At 34.4% G+C, this 20,560-nt stretch overlaps 1 protein-coding gene and 1 long non-coding RNA gene across 3 annotated transcripts in view; both read right to left on the bottom strand.

The window, feature by feature from the left end:
• Window positions 1–9,504: 9,504 nt before the first annotated feature.
• LOC110426968 (Regulator of chromosome condensation (RCC1) family with FYVE zinc finger domain-containing protein) lies at window positions 9,505–17,177 on the bottom strand. 2 transcript variants are annotated; one of them, XM_021442319.1, is made up of 9 exons: window positions 16,918–17,177; window positions 16,713–16,799; window positions 15,370–15,459; window positions 15,196–15,282; window positions 14,879–15,073; window positions 12,652–14,769; window positions 11,714–11,860; window positions 10,533–10,948; window positions 9,505–9,860 (listed from the first exon to the last, which is right to left on the bottom strand). In XM_021442319.1, exons 1-9 carry the CDS (start codon window positions 16,972–16,974, stop codon window positions 9,740–9,742), a joined length of 3,318 nt encoding a protein of 1,105 aa, XP_021297994.1. In that variant the 5' UTR covers window positions 16,975–17,177; the 3' UTR covers window positions 9,505–9,739. The 2 variants fall into 2 exon arrangements, with proteins under 2 accessions (XP_021297994.1, XP_021297995.1); XM_021442320.1 differs by having other exon boundaries at window positions 12,652–14,658.
• A 2,492-nt stretch (window positions 17,178–19,669) lies between these two features.
• Window positions 19,670–20,560, bottom strand: part of LOC110426969 (uncharacterized) — a 1,505-nt gene continuing 614 nt past the window's right edge. Inside the window, exons 2-3 of the long non-coding RNA XR_002446216.1 lie at window positions 20,377–20,472; window positions 19,670–19,909 (exon numbers count right to left, since the gene is read on the bottom strand). This is a non-coding gene — a long non-coding RNA (uncharacterized LOC110426969). The remainder of the gene's footprint in view (window positions 19,910–20,376; window positions 20,473–20,560) is intronic.

The raw sequence follows: 20,560 nt of genomic DNA, 5'->3' as shown, positions 1-20,560 counted from the left end.
TCTTTTGACAATTTCATGATCAAGGATTGATTTGCCTAGCTGACTGAGTTTATTTATGATGTTTGTGAACCTATCAAGCATGCTGGTGATGTCTTCACCAGGTTCCATTTTAAACATTTCATAATTGTGTGTTAAGAGAGCTATTTTGGACTCCTTAACTTGAGAAGTCCCTTTATGGATAATCCTAAGTTTGTCCCACACTTGTTTAGTTGTGGTACAGCTTGACACTTTATTGAACTCAATTGGAGTTAAGGCACAATGTAAAGTGTTTATTGTCTTAAAGTTTGTCTGAACTTTTTTGGTTTCAGCTTCAGTCCATTCAGCCCTTAGCTTAGGAATCATTTCATTTGTCATTACATTTATTGTTGAGGGAATGAATGGTCTGTCAGTTATGACATCCCACATTTCATAATCTTTTGCTCTTATATAGATTGACATTCTAGTACTCCAATAGGGGTAGTTCGATCCATCAAACAAAAGTAGTCTATTTGTGGATTGTCCTTTAGCAACTATAGATTTTTAAAGAGCCATTTGGATCTCTCTTAAGATGTTAAACCTTAAGAATGAGGGATTTAACTTTGATACCACTTGTTGGTCCTAAATAAATGTGCTACAGGGAAGGTGAATGGTATTTTTTAGCTTTTACTAAATTTGACCTCGACTTGGGGCAAGTTAAAGTTCAATGAAGGGAAGTTAAATGTAAGATAAGGAATAATCTAACAAAAAATAAAATAAAAAATAAAACAGGGAAGACAATACACAAAGATTTATAGTAGTTCGATCAAAGATCTACATCCACTACCTTGATTGTTCAACCAAGGATTTTCCAAACCAAATCATTATAAACGGTGAAATTCTCAAGCTTTCACCAAGCTTTTACAATGGCTTTTCACAAGCTCAGCCACAACTTTCAATAATGGTTTTTCCCGAGATCAACCAAAAAAAAAAAAAAAAACTAACTTTTCTAGGCTTAGTTAGAACCTATGCACTTAATCAAGCTAACCCAAGCTTGATTAATCCCTTTAGAGCGTCTCGCACACTCTAAGCAATCAAGGAGAAAAGAAATAAAGAAGTACCTATGATCACTAACCTAATCTGAATGGTACAAGATGAAGTGCTTAACTCTATTGCAAAGATTGGAGTGAAGTGCAGAAAGTATGCAAAGAGTTTTTGAGATTTTTGAGCTCTTTTAGATCTTGGAAGCCTTCAAAACTAATTCATGGCTGTTGTTAGGGCTTTTTTATTTGAAAAATTCAACTTCTGATGGCAGCTGACAGTGCTGACTTGTTAAAAACAGTTTGAGAGCAATTCTAGCCGTTAGTTTGTCTTTTAACATTCAGTTCAAATTTTTAAACAAAATGCTCTTAATCGACTAATATTATCACTTAGTCGACTAAGTCACTTCTATCTCTAAACCCAATTTCTGGTAGAAAGCTCTTAGTCGACTAACAAAACTTCTTAGTCGATTAAGTCATTTCTATCTCTAAACCCAGTTTTTGACAGTAAGCTCTTAGTCGACTAACGCTGTCTCTCGGTCGACTAAGTGCTCTCTGTTTCACGATTTGCTTGAACCCGTCAGCTTCTCTTTTGAGTTTTATCTAACCAACTCCCTTGATTATCCAACTCAGAGGCTTCTTGTTTCATTGCTCAATTGTAACTTCTTATTTTTATGAGTTTTGATATTGGCTTTTGAATAATTAACTAATTATTTAATATATTTTTATCTTGCACACTCAAGTAGAAAAGTTAGACATAGACAAATGGGAATGTTTTATTATAATCAAAAACTAATGGAGCCAACAATCCTAATGATTAAATAGAGGATTTGGAGATAATGAGTCATCAAAAGTCATATGCCAATCATAGACATAGAGACTTGGAGTTTGAGGTAGGGAACCGTGTCTTTTTGAAAGTTTTGCTAACCAAGTGAGTCATAAGATTCGGCAAAAAGGACAAGTTAAGCCCAATATACATTGGACCATTTGAGATCTTAGAGAGGATTATTGTAATAGCGTATTAGTAAGCACTACCCTAAAACCTTGCTAGTGTGCACTCGATATTCCATGTTTCTATGCTTAAGAAATATCATCTAGATTCGTTCATGTGATTCAACACAAGACCATTCTGTTGGAGGAGAACTTGACTTATGTGGAGGAGCTTATAGCTATATTAGATAGGTAAGTGAAGAAACTTCGCTCCAGGGAAGCAACCTTGGTTAAGGTGCAATGGCACAATCACTCTTGCAAGGAGGCGACATAGGAATCCAAGGATAAGATGAGAGTGACGTACCCACACCTTTTCCATTAATATGTTAGATACTTTTACATAAATTTATTTATAAATTTTTTTAAAGGGAAAAGAATGTGAAACCCCAACTTTACATTTAATAGAAACATTATAATTTTTAAAAGAGTGGATTATGCTTAATATAATTGTGTTGTTGGATGAGTTTTTCCAACTATGTTATGTTAAATTTCTTCTTAGTATTGTGTTGAATAAATGAGAGCTTGATGGATGAAAGAATGATAGAAAAGAAAAAACAAAAAGAATGTATTTTTGCAAGATAAGGCACAAAGGGTTGATCCCTATGAAGGGAAGGTCGATCCGTGGAAGTAATTTGGCTCGAATTAGCTACTAGAAATGTCAAGGGTTGAACCTTGATGGAGGAAAGGTTGATCTCCACCAAAAAATGCTTAGAAGAGTTTTTAGAACTAAAAGGATCGACCTTAAAGGTTAAAGGGTTGATCCTTGCAATATGAAACACTTAGAAAATATTCTAGAAACATTAAGATCAACCCTGAAGCTTTAAAAGTTCTATTCCCATGAAACAATACCTAAAATAGCTATTGAACACCAAAAGGATCAACATTGAAGGTTTATGGTTGATCCCTGTAGTTTTGGGAAGAAAAAAATATAACCTAGGGATCGACCTTAGGCTTTAAAAGGTCGATCGTTAGGCTCCAACATAAAAAAATAAAAGTGCTAACTCGAGATTTTTTGTTCTCAATTCTCACTTTTTTTGGCCTCTAACCACTCTTTTTCACTCTCTAAACCCACCTATAGCCACCAAGTCCATATGTAGTAATGATTAAGCCCTCAATATTATTTTGTTAGCAAGATCTAACCATTTTGAGCTTAAAAACCATGAGTATAACTTAACCTTCACTTTATATGAATTTCAACTTTTAAATTAACCTTCACTTTATATGAATTTCAGCTTTTGAACCTCTATTAAGCTAAAGATTTTTAGAGGTTTTGCTTTCCAAAGAAGTTGTTAAGACAAAGAGATTAAGGTTGCACAATAAATGATTTGGGTTTTGAGTTTTATAGATTATTGGCTTAAAATGAAGAATGTAGGCTTGCTCCGCTAGTTTGGAATAAGTGGTTTTGTTCAAAAATTTTGAAACTTATGTTAGAATTATCATGTTAGAATATGTTGAGCTCAAGGATCGTAATACAAGCAAAGTTTGATGAAGTGAGGTTTATAAACACTCTTTTGTCAAGGTAAATGGATACACCTTTTTTAAAGTATTTTATATGGTAAAGCAAAGCATGATTTATCGACTTGGTTAACTTGCATGATTTCAATGTTATATTGACATCGATAAATCTAAATGTTTAAGCACAAGTGTTTTCAATGAATCTTTCAAACCAATTATATAAGTAAATATCTCTAGCATAATGCTCAAATAAGCCCCTAAAATGTTTTAGAAAATTCCAATAAGCCCTTATTCTTTTATTGCCTTCGATCAAGCCTTTATACTTTTATTTTGGGTCAAATAAACTTTTATGACTAATAATTGATTAATTACAATTATTCAAAATGCCATTTGTCATTTTATATCCATATGACAATGACATCATATTGATGTAGAGGGTAAAAAATGCCATACGGTCTTATTATCATACCAAATTAATATATTATGTCATCATCAATTATGACATGTCAACATGTCACATCATCATCAATTATAATATTTTATCATGTCATGTCATGTCAATGTCACGTGACATAAAATGACAAATGGTATTTTAACTAAGTCAATCATTAGGTATAAGGGCTTATTTGACTCAAAATAAAAGTACAAAGGTTTAATTGAATGCAATAAAAGTATAAGGACTTATTTGAATTTTCTTAAATAATTTAAGGGTTTTTTTTTATATTGCCATATCTCTACTAGATATTAGTTTTCAATAAAGGGAGACAAGCCATTTCAAATGTTTTCAATCAAAATCTCATAAAATGGATGTATGAAGCATGATTGGTTCATGGCTAGATAGATGCCTAGGCGAATAAATAGACAACCACCCCAAATAAATTTGATTTTGAAATGTTAGAAAGCCCACCAAGATGTATGTGCTAGTGTGGATGATTAGAGTCACCTTTATGAAAAAATGAAAGTGGATGCTAGAATGTCCACGAATATAGAATGTGAGAGTGGATGAGTAAGTCTCAACCATTTAAGGATTTTATGTGTGGATGTACAGATGGCCACCACAAAATCTATGAAAGGAATGATATGATGTAACTTAAGGTATTCAATTTATTTTGAAATGATATGTGAACTACTATTGTGTTATAAAAGCATGAACTTTGTATAACCAAATATGAGGGGTAAGAATACCACACAATAATATAGCCAGATGTGGGGAGTAAGAATATCACATGATAATATAGCCAAATGTGGGGGCAAGAATACAATACACCCATATAACTGTGAGTTAAGGTAGACATACTAATTCTCCTAATATAGGCAATGATATGAGTTGATTCTTTATTTCGTAAAGAATCTAATATTGTGATAAACATGTATAAATGACTTCAATGACATTGCACTTGTATGGAATGAGGATGTGATTAATTGATCAGATTACGTGTTCATGTCTAGAATGGATATTATAGAACTAATTTGTATGAAGACTAGAATAGTACTTACAGATCTCAATGTGAAAGCTAATGCCCGACAATTAGGTTGTGTACAAGAAGGATATTGTTACCAAGGTGAAGGTGTCGATATCCGTGATGTGAACTCTCTCGTTTTCTCCTTGCAAATATTTTGTATTTGGAACTATAATTGTTTTATCAAATTATTTATTTATCATGGATTTCAATTGCATTCATGGGAAATGTTTTGAACTGATGTTATTGAACACTTGAAAGGAACTATGATGATGTTTATGAAACTTATATTGTTTTTGCAAAAGCATGGATGATTGCAAAAACTCTTCCTTTTGGCTTATCCCCTTCCCTTATTCACTCATAAAGTTTTCATGACTCACACGTTAGTTTTTTTTTTTTGGCTAATCAGTGAAGGGAGATATATAATAGCTCGTGTCATAGAGATGTGATCCGTTCCTTCTTAGTAGGTGTTCTAGTATCCATTTACAACCTAGAGGTTCGAGTCATGTTTCATTAACAAGTTGGTCTTTACATTTCTGGTTATATATACTTGCACATGTTATGACTGTGAAGCCAACGTTTGGCACTATAGTTGTATGAATTTATACAAATATGAATGGTGAAGGCTTGAGAGCCCATATGGGTGCAAATAAATGTTGATATGAAATATAGGATATACAAATGATGTTAATGAAATAAAGCGTTTTCCACACCTTATGTTGAGAAGTTCCATAATTGTGTGATGGTGCCTATGCTTATATGAATTTATTTTCATTGAATGTTTATGTGATGAATGTTGTGGATGACTAGCCCACTAATATATTGTTTGAAAGGCTTGCTTAGGCCTAGTGGGTGGTCATATGCATGTAAGTCCTTGCATTGGTCGCAGGTATCCAAAAATGGGTCATGACAGATATGGTGTGGTCCAATGAGTTAGTAGGATATTATGATAAATGTGACTTGCATATGCTAGAAATTTTCCAAATTTTGAGTTTATTAAATGGCATATCGATACGTCATAAGTGAAGTAGTGATACCTAGCAAATAGAATGTCGAAGAGGCATTCTATGTGAAAAGTTCTACTTCTCCAAGAAGTATCAATACTTGGTGTCTAGACAGCATACTAAATGAAAAATATTGATACCTTTCAAGGAAGTATCGATACCTATGCTATAAAATAGCCTATATACACCTTTTTAGTGGCTTTCTACTTATTTTTTATTTCTCTATTTAATCAAAAACTCATAAATGACTTTGATTTCAACTAGAGTCACTTGAATGGATTTGGAAACAACATTAGTTCAAAGATTGGGATGAAAATAAATGATTATTTCTAAATTCATGTTTATATCAAGATTGCAGTTTATGTAAAAGCTTATCCCTTTAGCTTATCCCATTTATATGTCTGCTCATTGAGTTTTATAACTCACACACAAAAAATGTACTTGTTTTGTTTCAAATTAGTAGCTTGCTTGACTTACCACATCATGGAGGAGTCTCACAGCTCATGCTTTGGTAGGTGTGATAGAGCTTTCTTTCGAGCCTCTAGTGTTAGTTACACTTCGTTGTGGTGTCGACTCGAGCCTTAATGCGTATTTCCTATATTATGTTGAGGCATATGTTATGCAAACAAAATTAAGAATAAATATGTTCATTTACGCATGTTATGTGATACCCATGTTGAGCACTGGAAAGTGTGCAAATGATTATGATGTTATTGGTTATGAGACTATGGTTGTTAATGATTACAAAAGGCATTTCAAACTATGATAGTGTGGATATGTGAATAATGATAAATGAAAACATGTTTATATGTGTATTTCTTGTTTTCTACTAAATGCGTGGAATGGTGTACATGAACACTCACTCATGTGAGATGGATGGCATACATCTATGGATAAGATGTGTGAGGTTTACTTGGGTCTAGTGGGCTATATTCATATAAGCCCTTGCATCGATCATGGCCTTAAAAACGGGTCGTGACAATATTGAGCACGAGATAGTGCACTTGGATTCTAAAATTTATATATATGCATACATGGAGATATGTCCCATGGTTTTATAATCTATTATTTGATTCTGTTTGTTATTTCCAAAGCTCTCTTGGATTGAATGGGCCTTGCCTATTAGACCCTCGTGTCAAGTCATGTTCTCAAAATTGGGATGTGACAAACAACTTCGTCCTTATTTTTGGATATCAACAAACGCTATTCCTCTTTTTTTTCTTGAGCTTTCAACGATCAATTGAGACTTGTGAAAACCAAGAGCCTCCCACCCTAGCTAGGGCTAGTTATTGTTGACATAAGCAACCCCTTTTCCCTTGGAGTTTTTTCACTTGGCATTTGTATGAATCAATCACCGTTAAAGATGGGATAGTTGGACATTTTGAAGTTTGTGACAACTTATGAAGATTTTGATATATGAGATTCATTTCCCTTGTGATATCGACATTCATGCTATTGAGGTATAACAATTTTCTTCCTCCTAGTTAGATCTTTTTATATTAAATAATTAAATATTGATCTAGCTAATAGGAAAAGTTTTAAATTTTCACTGCGATTGTAATCTTGATTGCATATAACTTTTCCAATAAAAATTTTAATGCCTTTTTCATTACAAATATTTATGGTTGGACTAAATAAAAATTATTATTTTTTTCTCCAAAAATTCCCTAACAATTGCCTCAATACTTTAGACTCAAATTCTTATTTAAAATATTCAAGTTTTCAAGCAGGAAATATTAGTCAAACATAAGTCAACCTAATTTTCTCCTGAGTCAAGAGCAGGAGTTTCAAATATTGGTGACAGAAGCAATCCTCTCTTCAAACAAAACCGTCCCAGAGTGTTGTAAAGTATGAAGGCAGCGATTCTTCTCTTACGAGTTCCATCCCCTCTTAAATATGAGCAACTTTCATTTCAGCCAAGCATGTAGGGATTGATCTCCTCCCGCACAGATTGATTCCTTGGGTCCTTTTCAGCGTACAACAATCGGAGTTTTGAAGCGCCTAGGAGTCTCTTTCATTTAATGCATCCCAGCAATGCCAACCTCTTTCCAAGTATAAAAGGACTTCCTCTAACATTGCTGAAGATGAAAGAAGTACTGTAGCTGCATCAAATCAATTTCCTCAAAGCAATTTAGAGCTTTTATGTGTTCTAGAGCAAGTATTGTTCATCTTTTTTGTATTTGATCTTATGTGTTTGTTTTTTCCTTTTTACTAAATTGGCAAACACCCATGAGGTATTTAGTCTGCAAAAACTCTTCTAGTCTACCATTGAAGTAGTAAGATCGATGGAAATGAAACCGTTGAGAGAATTTGTAAGGTTTGGGTCTGAGTGAATGTTGTGAAAGTTATATCTGAACTTGGTCGGCTTTAGCATAAAGTCACCAAACCCCTTGTTTTAGACCCCACAATTTTATAAGCTTCATAATTTTAAATATTTATAATTAATTATATTAAAAATATATAAAAATTAAAATAATTAATAAAATATTTCTTAAATTAAGTGTCTATTAAATATTTATTTTTTCTCATTTCTTACCTCCTATTAATTCTCAACTATTTATCTCACTTCCTTATGTAAAAATTAAAATAATTAATAAAATTTCTTATTTTTTCACTTTCTCTATTATGTGCTTAATAAATCTCTATTTTTTTTTCACTTTTCAATTCCTATAATGCTAATAATTTTTAATCCTTTTCCTATTTTCAATGAACGTAATACGTTTTTAATGATCTCCCACTAAAAATATATTTTTTTTTAATTTCAATAAAAAAGACCTCATTTAAAAATTTAAGTACTTATAGGCTTTTAAAGGTATTGAGCCAGACCTGCCTAGACCTTGGATTTAACTTTCTCATCTCAACTCATTCAATTTATTACTTCTTTATTTTAAGCTTTAAAAATCATCATATGTTGCTATCTTTGTTCATTCTCATAAGCATTTGATTAATCGAAAACTTTACTTAAATTTTTCAGTACTACCAATTCACCATCTCTCTTAGTTTATCTAATCACTTGAACTCGAAGTTAGGAGCATGCTTAGGGTTATTTGATAACACAGACTACGGTTACATATTGAAACAATTTGATATAAATTGCTATATACTGTTATTGTGCAAGAGTTTTCCTGGTTACTCTACTTTAGTGTTGACTGGTACAATTAGATGATAGTAGCCAAGCTTTGTGCCTAACATCTTCCCATTTAATACCGCGCCTCCAAACTCATCTCTATTATGGAAAGATGGAGACCTAGGTCCCTTGCGAGGGATCTAATCATCTCTGAGAGTTCCTAGACTCCATTAACAAAACTGAGTGAAGATTCCTTAAAACTTTGCATCCTAGGATAAAAATTCCTTGTGGCTCGTAGGCTTTGTGTTGGGATTAGCTATGTAAACCAGCTTTAAAGTGTGGGTCACTGGGAGGTGCTTGGTCAATACAACGAGGCAATACAATGTATCTTTTTGTTTTTGGGAGGTGCTTGGTGACCCCTTCAAGGAGTGATATTGTAAGAAAGGGATGATGGAGGTTCACTTCTAATCTTTTTACCAAAAGGGGGTGATCCTATCGCCCGTCCATACCACCCATGCCAAACACCCTTAAAGGCGGTAAGAAGATGATAAATATGTTTCCCCATCGTCCATTGCCAATACAATAGAAATGCATGTAGCCACATGAAACTAATTTATCAAAGGAGAAAGAAACAAAATCATGATAGCTATACATGGTATAATATTGAACATGCACTTCTAGCGCATGGAATGACCCAAGTTCAAGCAAAAGATCTTTAATGAAAACTCACAAGCGACCACTCTCATATCTGTACATGCTAGGTAGAAGTTAACTGTTTGACTGATTTTGGTTTGAGTTAAGGTATCCTTCGATTCCGTATTTTCGATAAACTGCAAGCTGATTGTCCTCCCACCATTGCTCTGCTTTCTTCTCTGTGAATCGCTTCCGACTATGCAGCAGAACATACAAATGGCCACTCATTTTAAGATAGTTTAGGCTAGAATCCATTGTGATGCAACCAAATAAAAGTGCCATATGGAAATCCAAAGACAATAGAAGATAATGGAATAAACTAGGAAATATACATACACATGCATGACAAATTATTTGGACCTTATATGCATTTTTCCTATGCATGTATTTATATTTGTATGTATGCCTTTATATGCAGATACATATGTGTGTACTTTCCAGTGTATACATGAATGTGTTGGTGTCCATGTATATGCAGAGTCGCATATAGATCAATCACCAATTAGATAATAATTAAAAAACAAGACCTAGATGGAGTTCCTTGGAGTAAGTTCATGAAAGCAAAACTGATAGATGAATAAAAATTGTTCAATATATAGATCATGTATCCAAAAACTCAAGCAAAACTGATAGATGAATAAAAATTGTTCAATATATAAGATTACAAGACAACTTTCAACATTCATGAACTACAATTAAATTGATATAAGGATGATTTCTAGTTTGTTATTTTATAAATTATTGATCTACGTAGTGAGTTATATGAGTCTATCAGTTTTGATGAATAATTCTAATTTGATTTAATCAGCTTTAATTGAAAACTTCAAGAACTTCTCATAAGGAATATAAATACGAATTAGAAAATTACCTAAACCTTACACGCTTTAGCCCCTTCTGCCCACTTGCCAAAATTGTAAAGGTAACATACACCCCAGGTTCATATTGTTCAACCCATTCAAGTTTCGAATCTTTAATTCCATTTTGCTCTGCTTCCATTTGTGTGACATGTGAATCCTGCAATGGTCTATCCTTTTCATGAACTCCATCTCTTGCCTGCATGGACTTCAATTTATTTGAGAACACAATAGGTGTTCCACAAAGACTGTCCACTTGTCTCTCTGTTGAAAAGTTAACCTCAGGGGGTAACTTCGCTGCAATCGACAAAGGATGCACACCCTCAAGATTAGAGCTATCTGTGTTTAGAGGCATCATTCTAGACAAATGAACGCCAGATTTAGTTTTTTGTTCTCTTCCAGCAGGAAATTTCTCTGACATTGAATGAAGCTGCAGCAACAATATTAAAATCAAAGCCTGCTTACTATAAAATTCACAGGGCAGAACACAAAAACCATCAAACCTAAAACAATGGGCTTTTCCCTTAGCAACTTTATGAAGCAACTTCAGAAATTCCCATTGGGCATTTAGATACCATACAAAAGAAAGTCCACATACACACACACATATATATACTTTTTGATTATGGTCAAGAGAAAATAAAAACAATGCCATAGTTTTTGTTCATTTACAAAAGAGAAAAACAAAAAGTACTACTTTAACTCGCGATATGTCCTATGAAAATAAAACTTCAATGCCCAAACTAATTGACGCCAGATAGATGAAACTAATTCCCCCAATTTGTGTGGTCTAAATACATATAAAATGAAAACAGCTTTTTTAGAATCAATATCCCATTCTAATACTACAGTCACCGTGATTTTGGTTTATCATGACCTCTTTTGGTATTTCTGTTCCATCAGTTTCCTCTCTGTTTTGCATCAATGCATCCATAACCCTACCTTCTGCATGACCATACTATACAAAACCACTGTCCTTTACCCTCAAACTTGATAGAAATTTATTTTTCTTTTTCTTTAAACTGGATATCAGCTATCTAAAGCTTGTTGGACCCTAATTCAAATCAAAGTTTTGTTAATTACCCTTAATATGCATGTATAACAGAGTTTTGAACTGCCTTTAGACCAACTTCAACATGACATTCAGTTCAAAAACCTTTCATAACAACCTTAAAAGAAAAATTAGACGAGTTACCCTTAATGCCAAAGCTTTTATAAATTCCTTTGCTGCTTTACATTTTTCAGCTTCTTCCTTTGCCAGAGACCAAGCATGCTCAATTTTTCGCTGACATTCTTCAATCTTTTGGCTTCCAATTTGACATTGCATTTCAAGGGTTCTTGCCTTTGACATGAAAGAGAATTTATTAGACAAGAAGAAATCCAAGTGTGGCATACAGAAAGCATGCCCATCACATGATTGAATAACCATAGCATTTTACCTAAAACTGACTATATAAGAAAAAAGCTATACGCATTAAAAAATAAACCATCCAATCAAAAGGCTTGAAGACAAAAGAACCACATGAAGTCAGATGCATATATATATTTATATATATAATACACATAAACCTTACATACTATTCTTCCATCTGAAGAGAGTAGGCAAGAAGAGATAGCATAACACATATATAGTTTTAGTTGCACATACTGTTGGCCTCACAGTGTGGCATGCCATGTGTTTATAGAAAATAGAGCATGCAAATGGACTCATCAATTTTACCCTTCTCTAATCAGAACAGTGACAAAAACGTGCATTAGTAATACTCTCTTGAGTTGGATTAAGTTACAGCTTATCAACAGAACACACGTAATATGGAAAAATAATGTACCAATAACAAAATTTCAGTACATGAACCTTGAGGTATCAATACTGCAAAAGATATCAATCTACTCACTCACAACATATTAAAATGGTCCAGGAGTTATGTTTCAAAATAAAAAATGTTCAGATATAAAGGATTCTGATTTCATGTCAGGTGGATAAATTGGTGCTAACGTCCAGCAAATAATAGACTCGGTAGAACAAAACCAGATGCAAAACAATGTTAGCCACTTTGTGTTTTTGCCCCAAGAGAAGTACAACAATCAGTTTAAATAATTAATAGGCCTAAGATAAATAAACAGAATAACTACCTCAGCTTTCAGCCTTTGAACTTCTTCATTAAGCATCTTATTTGATTTGGCTAAATCTATCTCCAAAATTGTGGAATTGCATACAGTAGATTTTGATTGCAGAGATGCTCTCTGCAAGGAACCTGGATCAACTAAAGGTAACATATTTCTGGAAAGTGGAGAACTTGCTGAAGAGTTTTTACTATGAGGTGCTTCAAATAGAACAGGGCAAGATACTTGCCCCCATCGTGGTGTTGCCACAGAAAAATAAGAGGCAGGTTCAAGATATCGTTCCTTTTCACTTTGGGTCTTTGAGGTCTTCCTTTCAGTATCTTGATTTTCTTCATAAGTTGAATGTTTTACTGACAGTAATGGACTCTTTGTAGGGATCACTTCCTTAGCATCTTTCTCATCAAGGAAAGTTCTTTGAGGAGTCAATGGTTGCCTTGTCGTTTGCTTTTCAAAATTTAAAAGCTTGCTTGAATTTGTGATCTTTTGTAGATGATTAAAGCACGGATTACAAACACGAGAAGGCTTGCTTTTATTAGGTGCTAATGATGCATTTGCAATCTTCTTGCTACTACATGCATGACAGAACAGAAGACCACAATTGTAACAATTATGCTTCTTCCTGGTAAACCCAAAAGGCATTTTGCATCCTGTACAAGCTGACTGATCGTTAATAGTGATAGATTTGTGTAAACAGATTGCTGCTGTTAAGCTTGATCCACAAGCTATGCTTTCAACCTGTTGGTCCCTCAACAACTCAACTAAAGTTGGCGTGTTTCTATCTTCGATGTCACCTAAGCCTAACTGTCCCCTGGAACCACTCCCCCAAGTATAAACACTTCCCCCTGATGTCAAGACAGCAACATGATAGGAACCTGAAGAAATCTCCCTGACAAATTCTTGTTTTAGCTTCCCTTCTACAACAGTGATGGATTTATCCTTTGCTTGTGGGTTCCCTAGCTGTCCATGTATTGCACTTCCCATTGTATAAACTGTACCTAAACTAGTGACTGCAGCCGTCAGCATTCTTCCACAAGAAACTTGCACAAAATCAAAATCCACAAGCTGCACAACACATGTTGGTAAAAGCTTTCTCTCTCCGTCCGCATGACCTAACCTTCCTTTATCACCATCTCCCCATGTGTATAATTTTCCACAAGTGGCATTGAGCTTGTTACGATCAGTCATGATTTCTGCAATAGCAGCCATGTGCCATGGTCCACACGAAACAGATTTTACCCACAAATCCTTAAAAAACTCAACTTCTTTTGGTTGTAACAAACTTTGTGTATTGCCATGGCCGAGAACCCCAAAAGTTCCATCACCATATGTAAATAATTTCCCAGCGCTGGAAACAATTGCTGTATGCCACTCACCACAAGAAACACTAAGCACATTTACACCATCCAATGGGCCAGAAATCTTATGTGGCAACCACTGGCTTGTATTTCTCACCTCACCCACTAAATTAGTGCCATGAAAGTCACCACCCCAAGTATATACTTCACCAGATTGTGTCAACACACATGTTTGGTACTCACCACAAGCAACAGCTTTTACAGCAACACCAGTGAGGGATTCAACAAGCTTCGGATGGCTGGTATCCATGTTAATCTTGTGCCCAAGCCTTCCACCATTTCCATCACCCCAGCAAAAGACCTCACCCTGTTTTGTAACTAAAGCAGCATGTCTTGCTCCTAGAGATATACGCTGCACATCCAACATTGTTGCAGACTCTAGCAATTTAGGCAACAAAGTGTCAGTTTTTAACCCATTCTGAATACCAGAGCTATCGCTGGCACCGCAAATATTTCCTCCCACTACCCCTTCACCCCAGATCATGACATCCTTTAGAATTTCATTCTTCTTTATCTGTATAGAGCAATGAGTAGGTGCATTAAACCTGTGAGATATATTCTTTTGAAACTCCACAGCTGCATAATGGGTTCCCCACTGCTTGAGATTATCTGGTTCAATATATGGAGAAGTTGGCATTAAGGTATCCATTACATTTTGCATCTGTGACAAATTTGATTCTGATGAATAAAAGCTATCAGAAGAATATGATAAGCCATCAGAAAAACACCTCTCAGAAAGTGACTGAGAAGGACTTCCACATAAGCTTCGTACCTTCAAGATTTAATTAAACATAATAAATTATGTTGTTGAGAGTTTTTGGGGGGGAAAAAAAGGAAAGCTATCTCTTGTGGCAAAGTATAGAAGTTAAGGAATATGAAACCTGAGAAAACTGATTCGTATCCTCTGCAAGTCCTAGATTATGTTTTCTTCGAATAAAACCAGCTGGACTGCTGATACAACTTTGTGCCCCTCTACGGCTCCTCAAAGTGGTGGTTGATCTGCAATTGTGACATCTGGATATCACAGCTCTCAAGCCTACAAACCACGAATCAGCCTGTGCTTTGTCCTTGCATATCTATGAAAGAGAGAGAAAAGAAAATTCAGCTGTAAAATAAAAAGCCCAAGAAAGGGTATAGCGTGGAGGGAGTGGGTGAACAAGAAAATATTAAACGTATACAAGAGGAACACCAAGTTTACCAAATCCAGGGAGCGTTCACCATTAGCATAAATAAGTGAAATTGACTGCTGCTCCCTGTCTGGTTGGAGTTGCCTTTGAAAATTTACCTGCATTAAGTCAAACCTCCAACATTTAAATAAAAGCATCACCCAGAAACACAGTTACATATTAAATTCTAGCAAGAAATTACATACGGTCCTCTGTCCAGTGACAATCTTCATAACAGAGCTCAATCTCAATTGCCTTTCCTCTTGTCCTGAATACCATATGAGATATTTCTCATCCTGAAACTCAAATCAAATTTGGCTATTGATCAATGATCGTTCCGAACTAGATTGTAGCTGTTGCAGAAAGTAGAAAGGACAACACAACCAAAACTGCATGATATTATTAATTTTAAGAACCAAAAGGAGAAACAGGAGATGCAGTCTAAATTACAGTTAAAATCTTCGATACAAGTGTCAGCAGCATGTGCATAGGCCAAGTTAACCAATTTGAAAAGCACGATATGTAAATGGGATGTTCACCATATGATAGATCAGTAGAGTTAAGTGTCCTACAAAGTCCAGAAACTTTTATCTGTCATGTCAGAAGTAAAAGATGGACATAAAGATAGAAACTTTGATAGCCAGTGTCATCCCGTTATGCCATCTCTAAAGTTCTCTTCCTTCATTCACCGTTTGAATTAAATATTCTTCTTTTGCCCGCTTTCCTTGGTCAAACAAGGCGAGTAAAGTTAAATCAGTGATAATTAATTTGGAGTAACAAGCATTCAGAGAATGAGTTATTATGGATAAAAAAGAATTAAATTTTGTTGAACAAAAATAAGATAAATGTCATCATCATCCCTAGGTGATACCCATGTTAGTGATTCCATTGACCAGAGTAGTATCACCCTCACCACTCCACCAGCCCCTCCTATCTTCCATAGCCAACACCAACCAAAACTACTTCTCTGCTAGTGTTACCAAAGGGTCTCCCCCTCATCCAAATGATAAAAGAAAAACCTAGGGCCGGATCCAAAAAGTCATTACCCATGTTCTCTCAGAAATACAATTTTCTTCCTCTCTTCATAGTATTATTTCCAGGAACCTCCAAATGTTTTAGTTAAGAGTTTCATAGCAGTTGAGCAAATAAATGATTCTTCCATTTCGTTTGGTAACTAGTGATGGAAGTCAACCAGTACAGCATCAAAGAATTAAGGCAAAACAGCCTTGCATCTGTGCAGCTGCACGACAATCAACTAATAGGAAGAGGGCAACAAAATTGGTCTAAACGTTAGATAGCAAACAAGAGAAATCAAGTATTTCAATAAATGTTTGTGCAGAGTCTGAGGGGAACTAAAAGGAAGAGGGAAATATCACTTTGCTAAGAGTTTTAGAATTTAAGCAGCAGTTTGCCAAGAAGAAACAAATTTCTCATGGCAGACAGTCAAATTTTACAAGTTTTTTTAGTTAGAGAAAAAGCAGGAGCCAAGCAGAGTTGAGAAGTAAACGACGACAACATAATTCAGAATTCAGACAGAAAATCTGCCCACCGTAGAAAGCCTGAAAGGACAGAATTTAGGCTTCCCTCTTCTTCCACACTTCAAAAGATGTGCGCCTTTCTTCGTAGACAAAACTGCCTGAAACATGGACGAAAGATGATCAAACACAAACACAATGCCGTGACATGTAAAGACTCAAGTAAAACGAAGAAGATACAGGCAGAGAAGGAGTCAAGGAGAGTGCAAATGAGGGGACCTGTTCAACGTGTCTGTCAAAAGGAAGTAGTGATGCGAAGGAATCTCCTTCACCCATTTCTTTTAATTTATTTTTTAAGGCAAGGCAGAGCAGAGCAGAGCAGAGAATGAGAGAAGAAGTGATAAATAAATGGCAGTTGGTTTCCCCACAAGGAAACCTTAACTGGCACCACTTTGCGTGTTGTAACGCACAGTCTATCAATTTCTGCAGAGAGACACAGACACATTTATGAAACACTACTATAGATGCTCCTTCCTTTCCTTCTCTTCTCTTTCCTCTATTGCTGAGATAGTATATATATAACGTTTTGGGCTGTCTGTCCCTGACCAGACTCGAGACTAAAAAGGCTCCACGTCCACTCCCTTCCAAGTGAATCTGTGCTTCCATTGCCTCACTTTGATATCCGTGTTGAGTAATGTAAATCGTAAATCGTAAATAGTAATCAGAGGGAGACACCGAAACCCCATATCTCGATATGCACACGTGTAAGCCAATACCACATGGCCTTCCTCTTTCTTTTCTATTCCGCAAATGAAATTCCCCCCTCCTCTTTTTACCACATGCTCTTTTGTCTTTTCTTCCCAACCATCTAATCCTTTTTATCATTTTGCTTTTTCACCTTTTTCACCTTTTTTGACTTTTTGTTTTATTAAGACAGCCAAAACAGAAGCTTGGAGGTAAGTCATTCATTCTCCACTGTTACCACTTTTTCCATGTACGAAAAATTTTGATCTTGTTTCGCCTCAGTAAATAGAATGATTTCAATGTGCGGTGAAGAGAAATTTAAATATTATTGAGCAATCTTAATGCAAAAGAACTGTTGGATATATAATATATTGTTGATTTTTAATAAATAAACCAATTAAAAGACTCAACTTATCAAGCACAATAATAAGTTTTAAAGTGAAATAAAGAAATAAATAAATCCTTTTGTTATTTAAAATAGAATAAAATTTACTCGGAATGAATTTCAGAAAAAAAAATACAAACATGAATGTGAATTATCAATTTATCTTTATATTCACTCGGTCCACGCCTTAATCCACATTAATCCTTAGAATTCCTCACATGTAAATAAATATATATTGAATTTGTACTTCTTAATTGATTACAACTACTTGATTATTTTTAGTGTTCCACTGTTGGGTTAACATCCATGATAATCCATCTCATTTGATCAAGTCTATTAAAATATAAGGATTTATCCCTAGTTTATCTTGATCAATTAAGTTAATAATATAAATATCTGATAATTATATATCAAAATTATCTAATAATTTAAAATTGCTAAATTATCTAATAAAAGAGGTTCTATAAATAGGCTTGAAATTTTTTTACTAAAATACAATCACAATTAACTAGAAAAAAATTGATGTGAAAATAGGAACTCTCCCATCCCTATAGCGAGACCATCTTCCCTCATTTGCCAAGCTTAGGTTTTTGCATTGTTAAAAGTGTGGTCATTGCTCCTTTTTGTAGTAGTTTACCCCCTCGAGTTTTTTTTTTGTTGAAATTAATAAGCTGTAAAACATCAAAAATCAAGATCACGGAGTCACTTTGCATTGTCTTGAAAAGATAAAAGAGTGGTACACACGCACACATATATATATTATCAGAGTAAGATTATTTTGCAACCTTTTTAATCTGTATATTTCCTACGTTGGTATTGGAGTCCACTCAACCGTTTTCTTCTTGTTTTTTCTATGGAAACATGATTAACATTCTAAACATCATTTTATGCCTTTATCTTATAATTATCCATTTGTAAGGTTTTTTGACATGTTAATGGCATTTGCAAATAAGCATGTTTTTAGGGTCTGGTTTTTCATCATATGATGCTCTTATATGCCTAAATAAATCTATAAATTTTGTGTTTCATGTAATGAGTTTTCCATCGATCATATTTTTTGCATCAATTGGATTTATTTGTTTGAAAGAATTTAGAAAATGAACTTGATTGAAAAAATAAAAACTAGGGGTCAAAAATGAACTTCAAGCCTAATCTTGGCTCACTCTTGATATAGTTGATGTGTGTCATGCAAGTCAATTGACATGTTTCGTAAAAAACTTAAATCCAAACCAACCAAAATTGATAGCTTAGGAAACACAAATCTCACCTTGAATTCATGTTTTTGGTGTTTCAACTTAATCAAAATGGAGAGAGGAATGAAGGAGGGAAAAGAAAGTCTTTGGAGAGAAAAGTAGAGAGAATGTCATGAGAAGCAAGAAGAAAGGGAATGGACGAAGAACCAAAGTCCCTTAAAACTAGTTTGGGGAGAGGCGTAGGCAAAATGTAAGAAAGGCATTTCCTCTTTAGTTTCTTGTTCACTTATCCTCTGAATACCTCTTTTTCACTCGTATTAGTAAACTTAAGGATGAATTTTGGTATATTTGGTTCAGAATGAAGCATTTCATTAGCTCACTAAATAAAATTTTCCATTTTGCCCCTAAATAACAAATTAGAATTTTTAGTGTGGAAGTCTCAATGCACAATATACTGGTGAATTGGTATTTGTACAAATCTCTTTAGAAATCTAAGTATAAAGATCAAAACTTTTTCACCAAAAAATATTTTTTGACATCAAAAATAATATTTTCAATAATAAATTATTAAGTATAAATCTAATCTGTAATGACCGCTCCTCGATCGCTACCGATGTTCGAACGTTAATTAAAATGTTAATCATTACCTCACATTCACACCATCAATCTATAAAATCATTTCGATCCATAAAACTCTTTGTAAAAAGAATTGAACAATGATCTTTATAAATTAAATAAACCTTTATTCCACATAATCGTAAAATAATACATCATGACTTATAATCTCCAAATGTACATTTATATTGACACAATTGTCTAATTTCATAACAAATTACTCTATGAAGACTTGACCTCTAGCAGTGGAGCGATTAGGAATAAAGTGCTATGAGATGGCTTTACCTATCCGCGGTGGGTTGAAAATGCCAATGAATACGTGTTAGGCTGATCACTGTTTACAAAAGGAAAATATGGGGGGTGAGTCTCACAGATTCAGTGATCATCGGATCCATGAGCATGGTGTAGATGGGAAACAAGCATAAGGCAGGTAAGTTGAATAATAAAACTGAAATAATCAAATCATAGTCTTAAAATACCAAATCATAAGTAAGATATTGGTGCCTTGTAAAAATAATGACGTAAATTATAATAATATTTTCACTTGGCAAAACGGTGCCAAAAACAGTGCTACGAAACCGAGTTTGAATATCAAAAACATTGGTTACCATACAAATGTGAGTAACAATATAAAGTAACCATGCTCCCAAAATATGTGGCATATAAAGAAATCAAAGTATACAGCCACGTAAAACATCTCATGTTCGTCAAATAAGCACTGAAAGATTTTATTCAAACCAAAAGAGCAGCACAGAAATCTCAACTTTCCACCATACAAAAGAGTATGCGTCGAAAACTTACAAGGCTCTCGAGTAGCTAAATATCGTAATCACTTGTGGATCCATTCCACGTAATAACATCCGAGAGCTCTACTCCACCGGATCCCCACAGCCATGGCTGTCTCAATGATGTTGGCCGACATTGGAGAAATCAAAAACATTGATCACCATACAAATGTGAGTAACAATATAAAGTAACCATGCTC

Source organism: Theobroma umbraticum, unplaced genomic scaffold (assembly GCF_002168275.2).
Source record: "Theobroma umbraticum cultivar Fairchild unplaced genomic scaffold, ASM216827v3 scaffold_239.1, whole genome shotgun sequence".
Lineage (NCBI taxonomy): Eukaryota > Viridiplantae > Streptophyta > Magnoliopsida > Malvales > Malvaceae > Theobroma > Theobroma umbraticum.
This window is presented reverse-complemented; position numbering and strand designations above follow the sequence as displayed.

Bases quoted from the DNA above. Each gene is read 5' to 3' on its own strand.
- LOC110426968 (XM_021442319.1), bottom strand. From the start codon at position 16,974: ATGGGTGAAGGAGATTCCTTCGCATCACTACTTCCTTTTGACAGACAC. The intron at 15,074-15,195 runs GTAAACTTGGTG...TCTCTTTCATAG, and splicing joins GTGAACGCTCCCTGGATTTG to ATATGCAAGGACAAAGCACA. The intron at 10,949-11,713 runs GTAACTCGTCTA...TTGTTGCTGCAG, and splicing joins TAAAAGCTTTGGCATTAAGG to CTTCATTCAATGTCAGAGAA.